The sequence below is a fragment of the Culicoides brevitarsis genome, chromosome 3 (genome assembly GCF_036172545.1).
Source record: "Culicoides brevitarsis isolate CSIRO-B50_1 chromosome 3, AGI_CSIRO_Cbre_v1, whole genome shotgun sequence".
Lineage (NCBI taxonomy): Eukaryota > Metazoa > Arthropoda > Insecta > Diptera > Ceratopogonidae > Culicoides > Culicoides brevitarsis.
In genome coordinates, this window is record NC_087087.1 from 16,499,302 (window position 1) to 16,518,640 (window position 19,339).

The window sequence follows — 19,339 nt, forward strand, 5'->3', positions numbered from 1 at the left end:
TAAAAATTGTCTTATTTTTTGCTGAACTTAATTTTATACGTCATCAATTTAATGACAAAAAAATCACCTCACAAGAAAAAATCCACTTAATTTAATTTTCCTGAAAGCCTTCTTTCTTTATATTTTTTTTTCAATCGTGTTTTTTTTGTTATTTCCCAAAACAAAAAAAAATGCCTTAAAATCCATCCAGCTTCTTATTTTCTATTGAATAGTGCGACCGTGCGACAAAAGCTCGTCATTTAATCATTTGTTAAAATTCTACGCTGTTTTTGTCTCATTTCTCCTTCGTTTTTCTGTCATGTCTAGTTTTTTTGAAAAATTTATTTGCTTTTATGTTGTGGGCATTTCATTTATATTTGTTTGTTCACACACAACTTGATCACAAGCAATGCCTAATAACGTGGTGTGAGTAGGTGTTGTAAACATTAACTTTTCTCTCTTTCATGTTTTTAAGACTTTTTTTTTATTTCGAATATAGGAAATGATTTAAATGAATGGAAATGGAAGAATTATGTTCGTAATAGATGTTAGATACATCATTTATTGAAGTCAAACTTGATTTACGCTCGTTTTTCGTTTATTTTGAGGAGAGTCGAGTAAACACATTCGTTTCATTAAATTTTTTTTTTTATATCTATTCAAGTTATTTTCTGTTTAATTTTTATTATTGTGCGGCGGTGCGTTTGGTGTTAAAATGGAGTTTATTAGAATTTTTTTCAATTTCTGGTAGATTAGAAGAGTTGAAGAGATATGAAAGGAATTTTTGTGCTTCACGATTGTTTGTTGATAGTAATAAGGAGTTATTTGAGGTATTTAAATGCATTTAAGATAATAAATTGAATAGAGAAATTTTGAAATATTTTATGCTCTTAAATTTTTTTTTTTAATGTTTGGTCTGAACTAAATTTTTTTTTCTATTTATTAAAAGAAAAAAAAAATAATATAAACTATAAAAATCAAAAAATAATAAAAAATAATTTTTCTAATAATAATAATAAAAAAAAATTAATTTAATTGAATTTATTTTTTTTATATATTTTTTTAGAAATATTTTTGATTATTTTTAAGGAATCTCCAGCTTTGTCGAAAAATTAATTGTAAATAATAAATTAAAAATTAATTAAATTTAATTGAAATTTAATAATTTTAAATAAAAATAATAAAATTTATTTATTATTTTATTAAAATTTAATTTAAAAAATAATTAAATAATTTTTAAAAAATATTTTTAGGTTTTCATCCTTAAAAAATTTGTAAAAATATTTTTTTCTAGAACCTTGAGATAAAAACATGAAACTAATTAATTAATCATTTAAATTAAGGTCCACTTACGTCACGTCATAATTTTTGATATCCCCACAAATATTGATCGAAAAAGCTGCCTCGTGCAAAAAATTCCATGCTTTCAATCCAAACAGCAAAAAACTGATTTTCTTTGTTTTTTTTTTTGCTTAAATAGCTAAGAGCTTTGCATAAAATATTAATAGCTCCTAAACACGCGCGTGCCTCGTCTCATTGTTCTTGACCACATCCATTGATTGCGAAGGAAATTTAATGAAAATCACGAAACAAATCATAATTACACAAAAAATGGGTGGAGAACTCATTTGACAAAAAACGAAAAAAAAAAAAATATTCCAGGATGTACCAAAAATTTTCGTGATGACTCAAAATTAAGTCAATGACACTTTCTTTGTCTGGCATTTCCTTACAAAAATTTTCCATTTTCCTCACACTTTTTCATGTGAATCACATTTGCTCAACACACAAAGAATCGTAATAAAAGTAAACATTTGTGTAGCTGTTGCCTGATAACAAAAACGAGACGAAACTTTTTTTTTATGTGCACCGAGCATTGAGACATAAAAGGCTTGCCTTGCGTTAGAGAAACAATTTTACGGGTAAAGACAAAAGTTTTTAGTTTCAAATTGTGAAATTTCTCACATTTTAAAATTATCTCTTATGGCATAAAACAAAGAGAGAAGAGAGCTCGAAGACACTTGCACAAAATCTACCTGCAAATTGCAGAATCTTTTTATGGAAATTAAGCAGACAAAAAGATAACAAAACAAAATTGAGTAACATGTGAAATATGCAGCAAAAAGATGCCACCCAATTTTTTTTTAACAAGAAAAATTCTCAGAAAAAAAACAAAAAAGTGTCAAAAAAGTCTCCAAGTAATTTGAGTCTTCAATTTGATTTTTTTAATCTCCGATTGGCTCGAATGCAATAAAAAATTGGATCTGTGGAATCGATCATCCAATCTAAATATGGAGCGCGTTGATAGCATGTTGCTCAAAGGGAAAGTAATAAAAATTTAAATTGTTATTGACAAGGCGATACCCAAGTAAGGCATGACATGTGAAATGAAGAAAATGTCATGAAGTGATGACATGAAGCAGATATGATTCGAAGAAATGATTTTTTTATTGCATTTTTGGGACATTTTGATGGAAAATATTGAGTTTTGGGACAAATTTGTCGTTGAGGAGTACGAAAATGTGAAATTTGAAATTTTTAATTCAAATTAATTTTTAAAAATGTTGAATATTTTTTATTTTTTTGCATTTTTAGATTAATTTTTTAATTATTTATTTATTTTTTTTACTACTTTTTATATTAAAATTAATTTAGAAAAATTTTTTACTTAGTTTTCGCTTGAAATAAATTTTTACACAATTTTTTAATTTAAAACTTTTGTATATTAAAATAAATAAAATTATATTTTTTTTATTTATTTATTTTTTTTTAATAAATAAAATAAATTATATTTAAAAAAAAATTGTTCAAAATACGATCTTAAATTATAAAATTAAGCAAAAATCTGAACAAATTTGAAAAATGTCAGTTGAGGAGTACGGAAATGTGAAATTTGAATTTTTTTAAGTTTTTAATTAAATTATATTTTTAAAAATATTGGAGATTTTGTATTTTTTAATATTTTTATAAAGTTTTTGAATTAAAAATTTTAATAAAAAATAAATTAAATAATTCAAAAGTTTTAACGAATTTTTTTTTAATTTTAAATTTTTATATTTTTTAAAAAACATTTTTTTAAATTTATTTTTAAAAATAAATAAAATTAAGTTAAATTTTTTAAAAATTGTAAATTAAACAATAGAAAATCATAAAATTGAGCAAAAATCCAAGGAAATTGGTAAAATGTCAATTGAGGAGTACTAAAATGTGAATTTATAACAAAATAGCTTCTAAAATGTTTAAAAAAGCTCTGAGAACGAAAAATTTTTGTTCAAAAAAATTAAAATATAAAATTTCCCGAAAAAAAAAAATCAATTTTTCCTAATTTTGTATCAATCCCAGTGCGAAATTTAATTTTCTTTATCAAACGAAATGCGCTCAAATCCATTTCACGACAACTTTTTTTTCAAATTTTTATGATTTTCCAACAAAAAATGTCACAAATCGCAGAAAAAAAATTTTTGAATGAAATTTGCAAACAAAAATCAAACAGAAAATGAACATTCATCATCCATCAAATCTTTTGTGCTTATCATTAATGTTCTTTCACAGGAAAAAAAACCCTGAATATGATTATAAAAATTACTCAGGTACAATATCCGCACCAAAAACACTTTGTTCGTTCGCCTACTGTGCACAAAATAACTACGGGAACATTATTTACGACCATCTTGTCCGGTGTTTGTCTCTTTTTTCCTTATTTCTCTACGATTTTTTTTATGCAATGACTTGCATCCTGTTCGAAATGTGTTTTAATAGACGAACGGTAATGGCCTCCAAATTATGTCTTTCCAAACAAACATTTTTATTTTTTTTTTAACTTTTTTTAGAACAGAACGGAACAGAACGTTAATAGTTAATATCCGGAAATTTTTATGATTTAGAAAAAATGTAATTTTCTGTGGTTTTGTTTGCTTTTTTAATAAAAGACGTTTAATTGACGATGAAACTCTGAAAATCAGGTGACTTGTTCGTGATAAAAAAACATACACAAAAAAAAAAAAGACAAAAATGTGTTTTTTCTGGAATAAGATCGTAAAAGGAGATAAATATAATGCAATGCATGAAACAAAGTGAATATAAAAAGGGATTTTTGTTTTTAACTGTCGCAAGTTGTTTCTATGGATAAACGAGTCCCTTGTACGATGAAGTAGGGAGACACAAAGGTTTGGTATTTTTTTTTTTGAAGTTTTGTAAATTCTCATAAGAAAAAATTTTTTAAAATTAAATTTAAATTTAATAATTTATTTTTTTTTCTATTAAAATTATTTAATTATTAAAAAAATAAATAAAAATTAAAATAAATAAATAAATTAAATAAATTTATAAAAATTAATTTAATTTTTTTAATAAATTTAATTTATTTAATTTAATAATTAAATGTTAATTTTCATAGAAAAATTTTTTAAATTTAAATTTTCATTTTAAAATTAATTATTTAACTAAAAATGTTAATTTTCAAATTTTTTTTATTTGAATTTTTAATTTAATTTTAAATTATTTAATTTTATATAAATTGTTGAAATTTTTTTTTTTGAAAATTTTTTCATTTTAAAAATAAATTCAATTTAATCAAATTAATTTTATTTAATTATTTAATTAAAAATTTAATCTAAAGTTTTTTTAATTTTTCAAATTTTTATTCAAATTATTTTTTTTCTAAATTATAAAAAATAAAGAAAAAAAAAAATATTTATTTTTAATAGTTTCAAAATTTCTTTTATTTTTTCAGTATAAAAATTAAAATTGAATAAATTTGGTATGAATTTTTTAAAACTTATTTTAATGAAATTTAACATTTATTTTTTTTTATTTTAGGTTCAAATGGAACAAATTTCTTCAAAAAATGGTAAAAAAGGCCAAAAAATTGACTTTAAAGTCTAAAATTTATTCCAATTAATTCAAACCAAGCAAAAAATTTTTGATTTTGATGAAATATTAATTTTTATGCAAAAAAGTGACTTCAGAACTTTTTCAGTTCAACTTCTTGTTAATTCACGAAATTTTGCTACACTTTTAATTGAATTAAAAAAATTCTCAGTGCAAGGTTCGAAATAATATGTAAATCTCCTTTGTCGTCCTTTTGTTTCAACAAAAAAAAAAAATTTTTTTTGTTCACTAATTACGTGCAATTGTTTCTCATTGTCTTTTGTTCCAAAGGATTATTTTACCAAAAGGATACAGGTAAAAAAAAAATTAAAAAAAAATTTTCTACTTACGAACTGGTACAAGCTTAGGATCGTCATTATCCACTTTTTCTGCCAATTTCTCGATACGTTGCTTTAATCCGGCCGAACGATCGGAGATAGTTTCGAGTTCCTTATTTAGCTCGCTGAAAATCTCGTTGGAGATCAGCAGGAGCGATGCCAATTGTCGCAAGGCATTACTTAATGTCACATTTGTGATGGTCTCGAGTTCGTAATCTTGTACAATGCCATTGTTGCATGGCACCAAAGAATCACCTGGTGTTTGTTGTTGTTGCTCGCTCGAACTTGCTGCTGCTTGCTGGCCAGGTGCTTTGCTTTTCCGGCAAATGTATTTTGGTTGTACGACTCGTTTTACGAACGGCATTTTTTATAACATATTTTTTGACCCTTTTTATGAATTTTTTTTTTTTTTTTAATGGAAATTTTTTTTACACAAAGGGCAATTAAAATAATTTATTTAATTAAAAAAATATTTTTACGACATTTTTTTTACAAAATCTAGGTTGATTAATTTTTTTTTTCAATATTAATTCAATAAATGATTATTTATTACTTTTTTCTTTGTAATTAATTTTCAATTAAAATTTCTTTGATCTTCTTCACATTTTTTTTGTATTGAATTTTTTTTCCACTGTACGATTTTTAATTTATGGCAAATGAGTGAGTAATCAATTAACAGGTCAAATGTACAAGTAATTTTTCATCTTTTTGCTTTAATAACTTTTAATTTTATTTTTTCTGTGTAATAAATTCCAGAAACCAGACACTTTTTATATAAAACGATTTTTTTTTATTATTCCTATGTTTTTATTTTTTTACGGCAAATGTGTGTGTGTCTGTTGAACACTTGAACTATTTCATTATTTATAACACGAAAATATAAGTTAATTACATACACTTCGGTTAATTATTATTTATTTTATTGCTACAATATAATTTTTTATATAAAAATTGTATTTACAGACACGAACAAGCGATTTTTTATTTTTTTGTATTTTTTATGAGTTAAATTTAATTTTTTATTAAAAAAAAGGAACACTAAAAAAATTATAAATTATTTTTTAATATATTATTTTATATTTTTAATTAAATATTTTATTTTATAGACACATAATTATAATTATTTTTAATAAATACAACGGTTTCCGCCACTTTACTTGTGCACACGAGGCCGGCGTAAATAACACTAAAATGAATTTCTTCGAATAACTGCCGCTGTTGCTACAAAATATACACGCAATTCATTCAATGAAGTTAAAATGAACACGATACGATTCTCTCTTGATTTTTTACAGGAAAAAAAAAACTGGGGAGAGAGAAGTTGTTTGTTTGTAAAATTTGCCGGTAAAGGCAATTGCATGGAAACATAACAAAGAATGAATTTGTAGTGAATGAGAATGAATAAATGGACAAGCATGCGAAGGAATAGTGTGAATGAGAGGATGTTAAAGTTTTTGTTTATTTACCTGAATGGGTTTTAAAAGGAAATGGAAGGACGTAGAACAGTTATGGGAGTAAATTTTTTAAATTTGATGGGAAAAAAATTAGTTTTTCAATTTTTTCAATTTGAAAGTTTTCAATCGAAAAAAATTTATTTTTTTTAAATTCAAAACGTTTTTAATTTAAATTTTTAAAATAAAAAAAAATAAAATTAATTAAAATTAAATTTTAAATTTAAAATTTCAGGAACACGAAATATTTATTTTTTTTATCATTGGTCGAAATTTGTTTTTTTTTTTTTATAAAAGTAGAAAAATTGTAAATTGATGGAAAAATAAAATTTAATTTAATAATAATTTAAATCAATAAAAAAAATTAGGCCGCAAAACTCAATAGTTTTGTCCGATGTCACATTTTAAATTTAAAAATCCAATGGGACCAAATTAAAAAAAAATTAAAAATTTCATCAAAAATTACCGATTTTTTGTGTATTTTCATAATTTTTCAAGAAATTTTTTTTTCAATTTTTAGTAATTTTTGTATTGAAAATTGTATTTCGACATAAAATATTATTAAAAAAAAAAAAAATAATTTTAATTAAAAAATTAATTTAATTTTTTTTTTTTCAAAAAAATTTTGACAGTTTTTTTATGATATTAATTTTTTAAAATTTTAATTAAAATGTTTTTAAATCAATTTTTAATACACAAATATCAATGTAAAAAACTCAACGATTATAAATTTTTAAAAAATTTGGCATTTTGTTTTTTTTATTTTTTTTACCCTTATTTTTATTTCAAAAATTTTGGACAAAACTAATGCTAATTAATATTTTGTAACTTTTTTTTAACATAACTATACCTAATTATGAAATTAGTAAAACTTTAAAATAATTTAAAATCTTCAAAAAATAAATAAATATAAATAAAATTAATTAAAATAATTATTAATACGTTATTTTTAAGTTAAATAATTTTAAATTTTTTATTACAAAAAGGCTTTTTATTCAAATCGTAAAAATTTTACTTAACCAATTTAAACATCCAAAATCTAATTTTTAAAATTTTAAAAGTACCTACCTTTATATTTTTAATTTATTTTTTTTTTATTAAATTTTTATTTATTTTATTAAAATTCATACATAAAAAAAAAAAAAATAAATAATAAATATTCGTTTAAAATTTTTCTTTTTTTAATCTAGTGCCTTATTTAGTTTATGAGGGCCATATTCAAAAATATTTTTAAAATTATTTTAATTGATAACAAAAAATTTAGTAGATTAGAATGAAAGTCAATTAATTTTTATGATTTAAAAATCTATAATTCTATTAAAAATTTAATTAAATGAAACATTTAAAAATAAACAAATTAAAAATTTGTGAAAATTTTTTTTATTTATCTCTAGAGGTTCAAATATCAAAAACCTAAACTTAAGATCGCCTACATTTTTCAAATATTTTTTTATTTATTTTTCTCTCCAATTTTTTAATGAAAAAGACGTGTTCAAAATACTTTTAAAGACCAGCCGATTATACAGCTAATGAATGACTCAAGTGCCATTACTCACCGAAAATTCCTTTTAAAAAAACACAAAAAAATCTCTTCTCACTTTTTTCTCTCATTTTCAGAAAAAGTCACTTTTAAATTCCTTTCCAGTGAAAAGAAGAGGAAAAAAAACGAAAATTATCAACAGTAACATAAACTAAATTGGACGTGAGCCAAGTAGACAATTGCTATTATAATGACAAGAGTGCACGTTGTCTGTACTTTTATTACACTCTCTAAACATACAATGAGATGATAATGTCGTGTCGTTGTCGTCGTGTGGCTGCCTTGGACTCGTATCCCCTTCACATTTGCGATATTGGCAGTTTGGATGCTGATGTCACATTGTGTTGCTGTTCTAACCAACTAATTTCTAAGGAAGACTCGTTTTTCGGACATTTCAACAATTCTCGTGAGTCATTTCAATGTCGAACTGTTTTCTTTTGGAGGAAAATTGAAGAGGTCACTGAAGTTCAGTAATTTTTTCTGAAAATTTGATTTTTTGTTGAATTTCTTGGATGTTTAGTAGTAGACATGCATCTGGTTTGTGTCATTGTCATTCCAATTTGTTGTCGATGCTCGACGTGAATTTTTTCCCCAATCGACTGTCTGTCAATTCAAATTCATTTTTACATTTAATAAGATTCTGAGTCATATGGATTAATGGATTTTAGAAGAAAAATTTGGTATTGAGATGATGATGTTGTCTGTCTGTTGATTGAAGATTTTTTTTAAATTCGTTTTTTAATAATTTTTAAAATTTATTAATAATTTTTTTAAATTTATATAAATTTTTTAAAATTGATATAAAATTTTTTAAATGTTTAATTGATTTTTAACAATTCTTACGTTATAATTTGGAATTAATAAGCTGGAATTAATTGTTTAAAAATTGTGAATAAATTCTCTGTAAAATCAAACGATAAAAAATAAAAAAAAGAGCAAAATAATTTTTTTTTATAAAATATTTGAAAATAAAAAAATAAAAAAAAAATAAAAAAATTAAATTTTGAATTTCCAATTTTTTTTTTTTTAATTTTTTATTTTTAATTATATTATAAATTTTTTAATTTTTTTTTTAATTAATTTTTTAAATTTTTTTTAAATTTTAAATTTCTATTTTTTTTTAAATTTGAACTGATTAAAAAAATAATTTCTAATTTCTTTTTTTAATCAATTTAAAAAAAAAAAATAGAAAAAGAAAAAAAAATTAATATTAATTAAATTAAAAAAAAATTTAAAAAAAAAAAATAAAAGATTGTAATTTCATTTAAAGATAAAATTTTTTAATAATTTAAAAAAATAAGGAAATTTAAGAATCTCGAAAAAAATAAATAAAATAAAATTAATATTAATTAAATTAAATAAAAATACAAATTTTAAAAAATATTTTTAACTGGAACAAAATTAAAAGAAATTTTAAAAAATTTGAATATTGAAGAATGAAGAAAAAATTTAAAAACTTTGATAAATAAAATTTAACAGTAATAAAAAAATATTTTAAAAATAATAAATTTAAAAAAAATTCTTCTAATTTTGAAATTTGTCAATTTAATTAAAGTTTAATATATAAATAAATTTTAAATAATTCCCTGAAATAATTAATAAAAAATTTCAAAATTTTTCATTATTTAAATAATTTTTAAATAATAATTAATTTTTAAATTTTTTATTTTTCAAATATTTTTTTGAATATTTATTCATTAAAAAATCTCAAAAAATTGAAGCTTTTTTAAAATACGACAACGTTTAAAATCGACAACTTTTCCAATCTCATTACTTCTCATTTTAACACTCAAAACAAACAAACCAACAAAAAAAAACAATCCGAAAAACGTGATGAGATGAAGAGCCGGGTCCCTTAATGATATTTGTTAAAGGTTAAAATTTATACATTTTTCGTCTATAAATATTATTTGTAAGTATTACATTTCCCCGGAACATCGCGCACGAAAAAGTATAAAATTATCGTTAGTCACATATCAAGGTTGTAATTTATCTTCTCGCGTTCCATTTAAGTATTAAGAGAAAAAGTGTGCGACATGCCGGGCAACAGCAACTGGATGGAGTATTTTTAGAACGTAAATGGAATTGCGGCGCTGTGCGACACCACGGTAGTAGTTAACATTGAAACATGAAAAATTTTTCACAGACAATGTTTATTTTAGGTAGGAAAATTTATCGGAACGAACAGATGCTGAAGATTTTTAATAAAAAGTCAGTTGTTCTAAGTAATAATGCATTTTTTTGTTATTTTTTTCCTTCCAAAAATAGAAACTGCCCTAAATTTCGTTGAGTTTTTTGAATATTTTTTGTTCGTTGTTCAAAATGTTGCATCGAACATCCATGATCGCCGTTTCATAATGTTTGATATTTTCCCTTAACTGATGCACTTGTTGCCTAAATGGCTGAAGAGCTGCCTCAGTTGCTGCCTTTTCCGCTTCCAAATCCACCAAAGCTGTCCGATAAAGTTCCAGTTGTTGCGTCAATTCAATTTGCATCGAATCGATATCTTCTTGCATGAAATCCAACAATTTCCCCAACGGATTAACGGATTTGGTGAGTTTTTGAATACTTTCGCGCAAGGCCTCAGTTTTTGCTGAAGTCAAGGCGCGACTATCGAATGGCGACTCCCACGTGGTTTCTGATTGTTTTTGCTCATTTCCGGCGGCGTTCGTGAATTCGCGCTGCGTTTCGAGAATTTGTTGGACAAGAGCGCCCTCTTTTTCGCCGGAAACATCGATGAGATCCGTTTTGCTAGCTGGGATAATGCCGTCGTCCATGACAGTGGGATCTTCAATGATCACCAAGTTGTCGACGTTGTCCTCGAGCTCCGCTTCGAGCGTATCGAGCTTTGCAATGATGTCAGTTTGGGGTTTGACAATTTCCTCGGGCTGCAGGATTATTTCGATGTTTTTGTCGCGACGTTTTGGTGCGCCGGGACGAGCTGAGGGCGGGCGAACGGATTGTGGGCGGAGCTTAACCATTTTGTCCTCGGATTGGGTACGCATGAATTTTGCCTTTTGCGCGGCGGATGCTTCGCGTTTGGCGTTTTGTTCGGTAGCTACGACGTCGACGGATTGACGACGACCGCTCATGCGACTTTGGCGCCCACTATCGGTGCGTTTGTTGGGGGTTGGTTGAGATTCTTGCGCAGGAGGTTCTGTGGGTTGTTCTGGTTCGGTTTCAGGTTCTTTTGGGTCTTTTGCGGGAGGTTCATCGATGACATTTGGCTCTTCTTTGGGAACATCTTCCTTTTGAAGGTCAATTGAGTCAACGGCATCCGCATGAGTGAGACTTTTGCGACGTTTTGTAACTGCCGGAACTTCATTAGGCGGCGAAATTTTACGTTCCGAAACTTCTTCCTCATTGACACTTTTTCCTCGTTCAAGTTTGACTTCAGCTTTGGCAGCCTCTTCCTCTAGTTTTTTAAACTCTTTGACACTATCTTTCTCAGTTTCTGTCTTTGATTCTGAATTCGTTTCCGGTTCAGGAGTTTGTTCGACGACAGGTTTCGCGACAACTTTTCCCTTTGGCGCCACTTTTCCCTTTTTCTCAGCTGGTTTCTTCGGTTTTTCCTCTTTCTTAGTTTGAGCTTGAGTTTTCGTTTCCTTTTGTTTAGTAACTTTACTAGATGGCGCCACTTTAGTTTCATCCCCGCCCCCTAACTCTTCCTTGACCTTTTGAATCGCTTCCTTACTATCAATTTTCTGATCCACACAAAACGCGATTGCCTGTAGCAATTCATTCGTTTTCGCAGCTTCCAGTCCCGCGATAATCTTCGAAGGTCTTACTGTCAAATTCTTGCCCGAAGTAATCTTCACAACATTTATCAACTTAGTCAAAAAAGCCACTTTGGATTCTTTATCCTTGATTTTCTCGTATTCCAATTCATCGGGCGTGAAAAGTCCCGCTAAGAATCCCGTATCCTTGATAATTGCTTTTATTATGTCGTGCAAAAAGCGAAAAGGAGGTTTTTGTAACAGCTTATCCGTCAGTTGGGGACGTTTAATCAACTTCCCGAGAGACTTTTGGGTTTCTTTTATTATTTTTATATCGACTTCCATTGTTTTAAATTAATTTTTCATGAAAATTTTATTTAAGAATGATGTAAAAAATAACATTGTTTTGTTATTTTTCTAGAAAGTTACCATAGAAACGAATATCAAACGTCATTAAATTTAAAAATACAATGAGGCCTTTTATAATAAAAAATTACAACTTGCTAATTCAAGATTTTTTTGAGACGAATGAAAATGTAATTCAACAATTTCACCTTAAATTTCAAAATTGAATAGGAAAAAAACCGTTTAATGTTGTATGATAATTCTTCTTTTTTATTTATTTTTGGCCATTATTACAAACAGTTATAAACATATATATTTATTTTATTTTTTTTTTGTATATATTTTTACGTACATCTATATTTATTTATTTTTATGTTATATTTTATAGAGAATTATATATGATGATGTTTTTTTTTTGATAATTTCAACTTTTTTTCATACCTACATAACAAAATCCTAAATTATGTACAAACATTCATGCAAATAAAATGTAAACAATGGTCATAACAATCAACAAAATTTTAACAATATTTTTATGTTTGATCTATAAAAATTTATTTTTTTTTTCAATACTATAAATATAAACTTTAACAAGCTTTTAAATTGCGTTTAATAGTTAATGTTATAATAATGTTGATTTATATATTTTATTCGATAATATTGATATTTTTTTTTGTTAAGCAAATACATAACATTCTAGAATATTTTTTATTATTTATTTATTTTATCATATATAAAGCTAACTTTTTTTTTCAATGTATCAATATATACTTTTAATTTTAACTTTTTTATAACTTTGCTCAGCAAATAAAATATGTAACAACTACAAAAAATAGTTTAAAGTACATTCATGTAGAGTTCAATAATAATATATAGTTTAGTTTGTTTGACATTAATATTGAAAAAGGCTTGGAATATTTTTTTTTTATTTGGCAAACATAGCAAACATTTTTTTTCATTAAACATATTTTTTTCATCTACTTAGTTCTCACTATGAATCTTTTTTTCTTTCATATATTTATAAATTTAAACATATTAAAAATGTTTATTAATTAATGTTAGATACTATATATTAGAAAAACACAACAGAAAATTTTTTGATATTTTTTTTCGTGTAAATTAAAGTACTTGAGGTAGAATGATGAGCTTAAAACTGGTCCAACAATTCTTTATTACATATGTATTTTTTTTGGTATTTTTTTTCATTAAAGGGTGGTTTCGTTAATTTAATTATGAATTTTGCAGTATTTTGTAAAAACCACTTATATGGACCACGAAAAGTACAAACCAAAATCAGAGTGGTTAATGTTATTTTATTTATTATCATCATTTAAATAAATATTTTAAATTAATTATTACTTTTTTAATAATTATTGTATTTTTAAAGGGACTCAAAAGTTATCGAGAAAAAAATATAACAATCATTTTTTCACATTGTTAATATAATTATATATGTTTAAACAATAATCATATAAAATTATATTTTTTTTGCTACACCCAATTGTGTCAATTTTGTGCTTGCGGCATTTTTACGACAGCAATTACATATTATTATTATCGTTTTTAAAATACGCAAAAAAAGGTAAAATGTTACAAAAAAATAATATTAAATACCAAATTATTTTTAAAAAAACAAGTAATAACAGGAAAATTCAACTTTTTCATCGTCATCAATATATTTTTTTTTTAACAAAAAGTTTTCGCATATTTTTAATTGAGACAATTATTATTTTGCATTTTTCATTTTTTTAAATAGTTTTTTTTTCATATAGGATTTGGCTTAAATGTTATTTATTATAAATGTATGTTGTTGGTACTAGTAGGAATATGTATAAAATGGTGGGTTTTTGTTGTTCTTTTGTTTATTTTGAACAATATAAATGTTTAATAGGAGATAGAAGTCTATTTGATAGGAGGATAGGTTCGATAAATTCGGTTGATTATGTTATTTTAAAATTTGCTAAAACAAACCACACAATAAATAAACTGTTTCTAATTATTATTTTAGATGCGATTTTAATATTCGATCGTTATATCGGCAAATTAATACTAATCTAATCACGATTTGTAAATAATTTTAAGTGTAGTTATAAATAATTTATCATCATTATTTTTTTTGTGTTTCAACAATTTTATATTTGATATAAATTTTATAGTTATTTATTTATTATTAGTTAGTTTAAACACTGAGTTTCTGTTTTTTTGATATAATTTATTTGTAATAATATGTATTCAACGATAATTATAATAATAATGAATCTATTCTATGTTTTATTTACGCTTATTTTCGTGTTTGTTATTTTTTTCGGTGAATTTAGTGTTAATGATTCTAAATAATGAATTTAAACGCATCATTAATGTAATCGTTTACTATTGTTTATTTTTATTTGTATTTTATAGTACAACGTAACTTCATTGTCATGTCAACATATTGATATAATAATGTACATATTTGGACCTTATGTTAAATATTACATATTGATATGGACAAAAATTTATTCCCCATTTAAAAAACACAGTTTGATTTTCCACAAATAAAGCGTTTTTGAGTGTTTCATTGAATTTTGTAACCTTCTTTTAAATTTTTTGCATGCGTTAATTATATATGATGAACGTTTCGTCTCTCGAATTTAAATAACAAATTAAAGCCAAAGTGTGAACGATTTCGTGAACGACCAAATAAAATGCGAAAAATACAAACTTAAAAGTTCCCCGTGGATCAGTCAACTTCGTGGCACACCTCCATGTAGTCCGGATGATGCATGATGTCCTTGATCATTCCTTTGAGTATTGTGTAGCGCGGGAAAATTGGATACATTTTTGAACTATCGTATTCGGACTGTAAGTGGAAAGAATTAAGATCATGTTTAATATTTTTTTAAGATTATTTATTTCGTCAAACTAGGGTAAGGTTTCAATTTCAAAATTTATTTCTGTTTTTCAGGTTCTTTAAATTATTTCTATTTTTCAGGTTCAGGAAGGGAATTAATTTCTTAAACAAATATTATGAAGACGAAAATATTGAGAACTGATAAGAAAGATTCGAATTTTCATGTAAAATGAAACAAATTACTAATGAACTCATAATGACTGAATTTCTTTCAGTTTATGGCGAAAACCCCCTATAAGCTAAGATAAAAGTGTTATGTGCCCCAGAAGTATCAACCAAAGTGAAGCCTAAACTACTCTCAAGTTTCAAAGAATAGAAATATGTAAGTTAAAAAAAAGAAGCTCTATCGTCGTGTGCCACATCCAGGGCAAACAATAAGTGATTTCGTGTGATCACTAATAAGTGATCACTAAACACAAATTGTAATTTTGGATCCCATTTAGAAAAATAAGAAAAAAAATATAAAAAAAACATTTTTTGACTTTTGAAAGACAGTCAATTAAAATCTTTTGACTAAGCTTTTAACTTGAAAAAAACAAAAGCTTTTAATAAACAAGTAAAGCTTAATCAAAAGATTTATCCGTAAACAAAAAAACTTTTGACGAATTCATACACGAAGCTCTATTACACGACACGTCGTTGCCTGTAACTTTCACAAGGTGCATAAAAAATAATTCCTATAGTTGATCAACAGCAGATTTAGAAATCAAAAAAATTGTTTGTGACTTTCAAAAAATATTTGTTACCAACATTTTATCGAGCGTCATAAAAAATCGAATCCATTCAAAAGCAGTTTTTGTTGTTTTGCTTGCGTGATCTTGGGTAGCAGGATCCATTCAAACTGCCCCCATATGTGCACCGTTTAAATCTTCTCAACATGACGACTATTGAGGACCACTTCCGAATAAATTGCGCCACTTTCACTTATGACATACTGAGCTTCAACATTTTGTAGAGCGTCATAAAAAATAAATTTGTTGAAAGGAACCACAAATATGTCCTTAAAAATCTGAGACCGCTTCAAGAAAATACCTTGATAATGCCCCCATCCCGCGCTGCATTAATTTTATAATGACTTTTCCAACAATATTGACTTTAACGCACTTCAAAAGAAGTCTTTATTAGTCGTAAATTAAACTGATCCCTTCTAGAGATTAAACATTTGATTTTGATCCAAATGTTTAGCTAATATCAAGCGCAATTTTTAATTTTTGATACGTCTCTTCATAACTTGTGAATTGGCACTTTGAACCACAATGACCAAGTCGAGTTTTTTATAAAGCAATAAAAAACGGACAAGACGTCTCCATTAGTGGTAAAAACCTTCAAATTTGTAAACGAGTCACAATAAAACATTTTAATTTTATTAGCTGTAACGCTACGAAAAAAAATATATATAAAATAAATTTGCATAAATTTTTCCTCTTTTCTCCTTCTGTTTCTTATTCTTTTTCGTGCCTTTGCCAGTAACAAGCGAATTTGATCGAAAAAATATTGAGACAGGAGTCATCAGACGAATATATCGCCATGTTATTACCTCTTTTATCTTTTCTCAAGCCTTTTGCTTGTTTGTGCATAAGGAACGTTAAAATAATAAAACTGTGTATAGCATCAAGGAATGGCAAAAAAAATTGAAGATAATACAGTTTTCAATTTCCGCTTCAATATTTTATTTCTCAATTTCCCTCGTTCCTGTCCTGTATATTCGTGCCTATCTCGACATTTATCGCTGTGTGCGCGTCTATCAAGCGGTATCTTTGAGCGATGTAGAAGACAATCAATTTTCAAAATTGTTTATCGCTGCTGCTGCTGGATTCGATTAAAAAATATGCGAAAAATTTCCTTACCTTGAGATCGCGAATTAAATTCCTTAATCCTGAATATTTCTTTAATAAACGGTACATGTCATTAATCATTTGCGTGTTTTCCCCTTCTATCTGGGATGTTGTCATAGCTAAAACGCTAAAAAAAATGAGAAAAACCCGAAATTGATGAGAAACCGAACTCACTTTCTAATCGGTCCATGCGTTCACGACGTTCTGCGGCATCCTCCTGAATTCGCGCCGCCGTTTTGACACCTTCGCCGGACTTTTGGGTCTTCTCCATGATGGAACACGAACGCATCACGAACATCGGCACCGTTTCCTTTTGCTCCTGCTTCGGGATCTCCACGAGGGTCCAGTATTCGGCTTCCAACCGGATGACGTCCTTGATCATTAGCTTCAACATCGGATAGCGCGCAAAGATGTTCTTGTGGATTTTCGAGTCACCGTACTTGTTCATGAGATTCACAAGAGCTTTCTTGGCCGTGTCATAGGACTCTTCCAAACGGACACGCACGCACCGCAAACGCTCATTCGTCTCGATGATTTGCTCTCGTGTCTGTCCGCCTGTTAAGGAAAAAGAGATTCAAAAGGATTTGTAGAAACGAACAGCTTAACTTTAAAAAAAAACTGTGTAAGCGAGATAAGTTGAGAATAAAGTATCGCATTACGTACTTGGTGATCCCTCATCTTTGACGTCTTGAACGATTCGGCGAACGCTTTGTGTGAATTTCCCAACCAGGTTCGTGGATCCACCTGAAAATCAAACAAAAGTTGAAAGTAAATAAAAAAGTAGGAAATATCAAATGTCTTCCACTTCTTAGAATTTATGCTGTCATGTTGTTGTCGTAAAGTCATCAAAGGTCTTTCTGTATTTATAAAAATAATAAGACAAAGTCCGTACATTCACTTCATGTGCAAGGCATGGGATTAAATGAGATAAATTTACTTCTAAATGATTTTCGTGACAAGAATATTTGTGACTGTTCTACGGCAAATGTTGTGCGAAAACGAAAAAAAGATTTTAAATAATAAAAAGTTTGGTATGCAAAAATGATGGGGCTTTAATGTTCAACGACAGCAATGAAAAGAGCTCAAGCAGAATGTTGTGAAGGAATTATGATGGATTGGCTGACTTATTAAAATAAAAATACAAAGTGGCTTACAAGGACGTTGTAGAGTGATTTTTGCATTGTTTTAGTACAACTGGTATATAATATGTGTTTCAAAAGACATTTAAGTGAAACTGCAATTTCAATTCTATTTGACATCAGGTAAAATTATATTTAAATTTGGTTAGCGTAAATTAGAGGTAAATTCAAAAATCAGTTTTTTAACTTTTTAATATAAGAAAGGACTCAAAGTCATAATTCTTGAAGTCCGGCTTGTTCTTTAATGGATTGTAGTTTGAGCTCTCTTCTTTATATTTACCTCTCAAGCCCTCTAAGGCGTGAAGCCTGAGGACGAATCCTTCTCGAACCTATAAGTTACGCTTTAACTCTACGGCAAGGGTTCAATTTTCATGCAAACTCCCTTCTTTATGACATTTTACAAGAAAAGATAGAACAAAGATTGAATTCTCGAAAAACCTTTTTACAAATGGATGATGTCATACGATAAATTTGTCCCAAAAGAAGAATGGAAAATAGCTTGAAACAACGATAGTATTGTGTTTCAAATAAAGGATCTGCACAAAAAAGTTCGGCGTGCTCTTCAATGGACACAATCAAACCGTATAAGAACCAATAATTTGATTGGAACATAATATCTCTGCGATTTGGAGCAACTAACCATTACATATTAGTTTTGCCCAAAGAGTGAAGTTTGAGAAATCACGATTTATCGTGAACCTATCTAAACCAACTACATCAAACTTTGAAAAATTTTAATATTAAAAAGCTTCATACGAAATATATTAGGATGACGAATTTAGTGAAAATGTTCACAACTACCAACAGATACCGTTTGCCTTTTCGTCTTCGTGTTGTGGGAGTCTAGAGATATAGAGTGAGTATTTCGAAGGGGCTCTCAAGCGACCTGTTAGTCATTATGGGAACGTACGTTGCCTGCGTAGATGCTTTAGAGGCATTGCACGAACACGTATTCTTGGATAAAACAAAGCGCAAGGTGCTCAAAAAAATTTTGGAATTTTTTTTAATAAAAAACCTTAAAATATTTACTTACGCCATTAAAAAATTAAGAGTGAAACAGTTGCGCGTGAAAATGAGTACCGAAGGAGAAGAAGTGTTCCCATACCGAAGAGCCTGCCGAACCGTCAATTAGAGGCAAAATCCTCAGCAGAAAGTTTCAAACGAAGTGGGAGATCTTGCTGTCAAAACAAAACTTGTTCATGCTGTCGGGCTTTTCCTTAATACTGCCACTCAAAAT

General features: G+C 26.8%; 3 protein-coding genes across 3 annotated transcripts in view; all 3 read right to left on the reverse strand.

Annotated features, from left to right (window-relative positions):
* The window catches only part of LOC134835252 (uncharacterized), a 64,925-nt gene extending 59,315 nt beyond the window's left edge, over positions 1–5,610 (reverse strand). The window contains exon 1 of the mRNA XM_063850123.1: positions 5,199–5,610. Coding sequence (XP_063706193.1) covers positions 5,199–5,550 — 352 coding nt within the window. The 5' untranslated portion in view covers positions 5,551–5,610. The remainder of the gene's footprint in view (positions 1–5,198) is intronic.
* Positions 5,611–10,453: 4,843 nt separating this feature from the next.
* Positions 10,454–12,238, reverse strand: LOC134835253 (TRAF3-interacting protein 1). Its single transcript, XM_063850124.1, has one exon. The coding sequence runs from the start codon at positions 12,236–12,238 to the stop codon at positions 10,454–10,456; it is 1,785 nt and encodes a 594-aa protein (XP_063706194.1).
* Positions 12,239–14,829: 2,591 nt separating this feature from the next.
* The window catches only part of LOC134834577 (uncharacterized), a 43,995-nt gene continuing 39,485 nt past the window's right edge, over positions 14,830–19,339 (reverse strand). Inside the window, exons 2-5 of the mRNA XM_063849304.1 lie at positions 17,627–17,707; positions 17,138–17,518; positions 16,976–17,082; positions 14,830–15,077 (exon numbers count right to left, since the gene is read on the reverse strand). Of these exons, the coding sequence (XP_063705374.1) occupies positions 14,958–15,077; positions 16,976–17,082; positions 17,138–17,518; positions 17,627–17,707 (689 nt within the window). The 3' untranslated portion in view covers positions 14,830–14,957. The remainder of the gene's footprint in view (positions 15,078–16,975; positions 17,083–17,137; positions 17,519–17,626; positions 17,708–19,339) is intronic.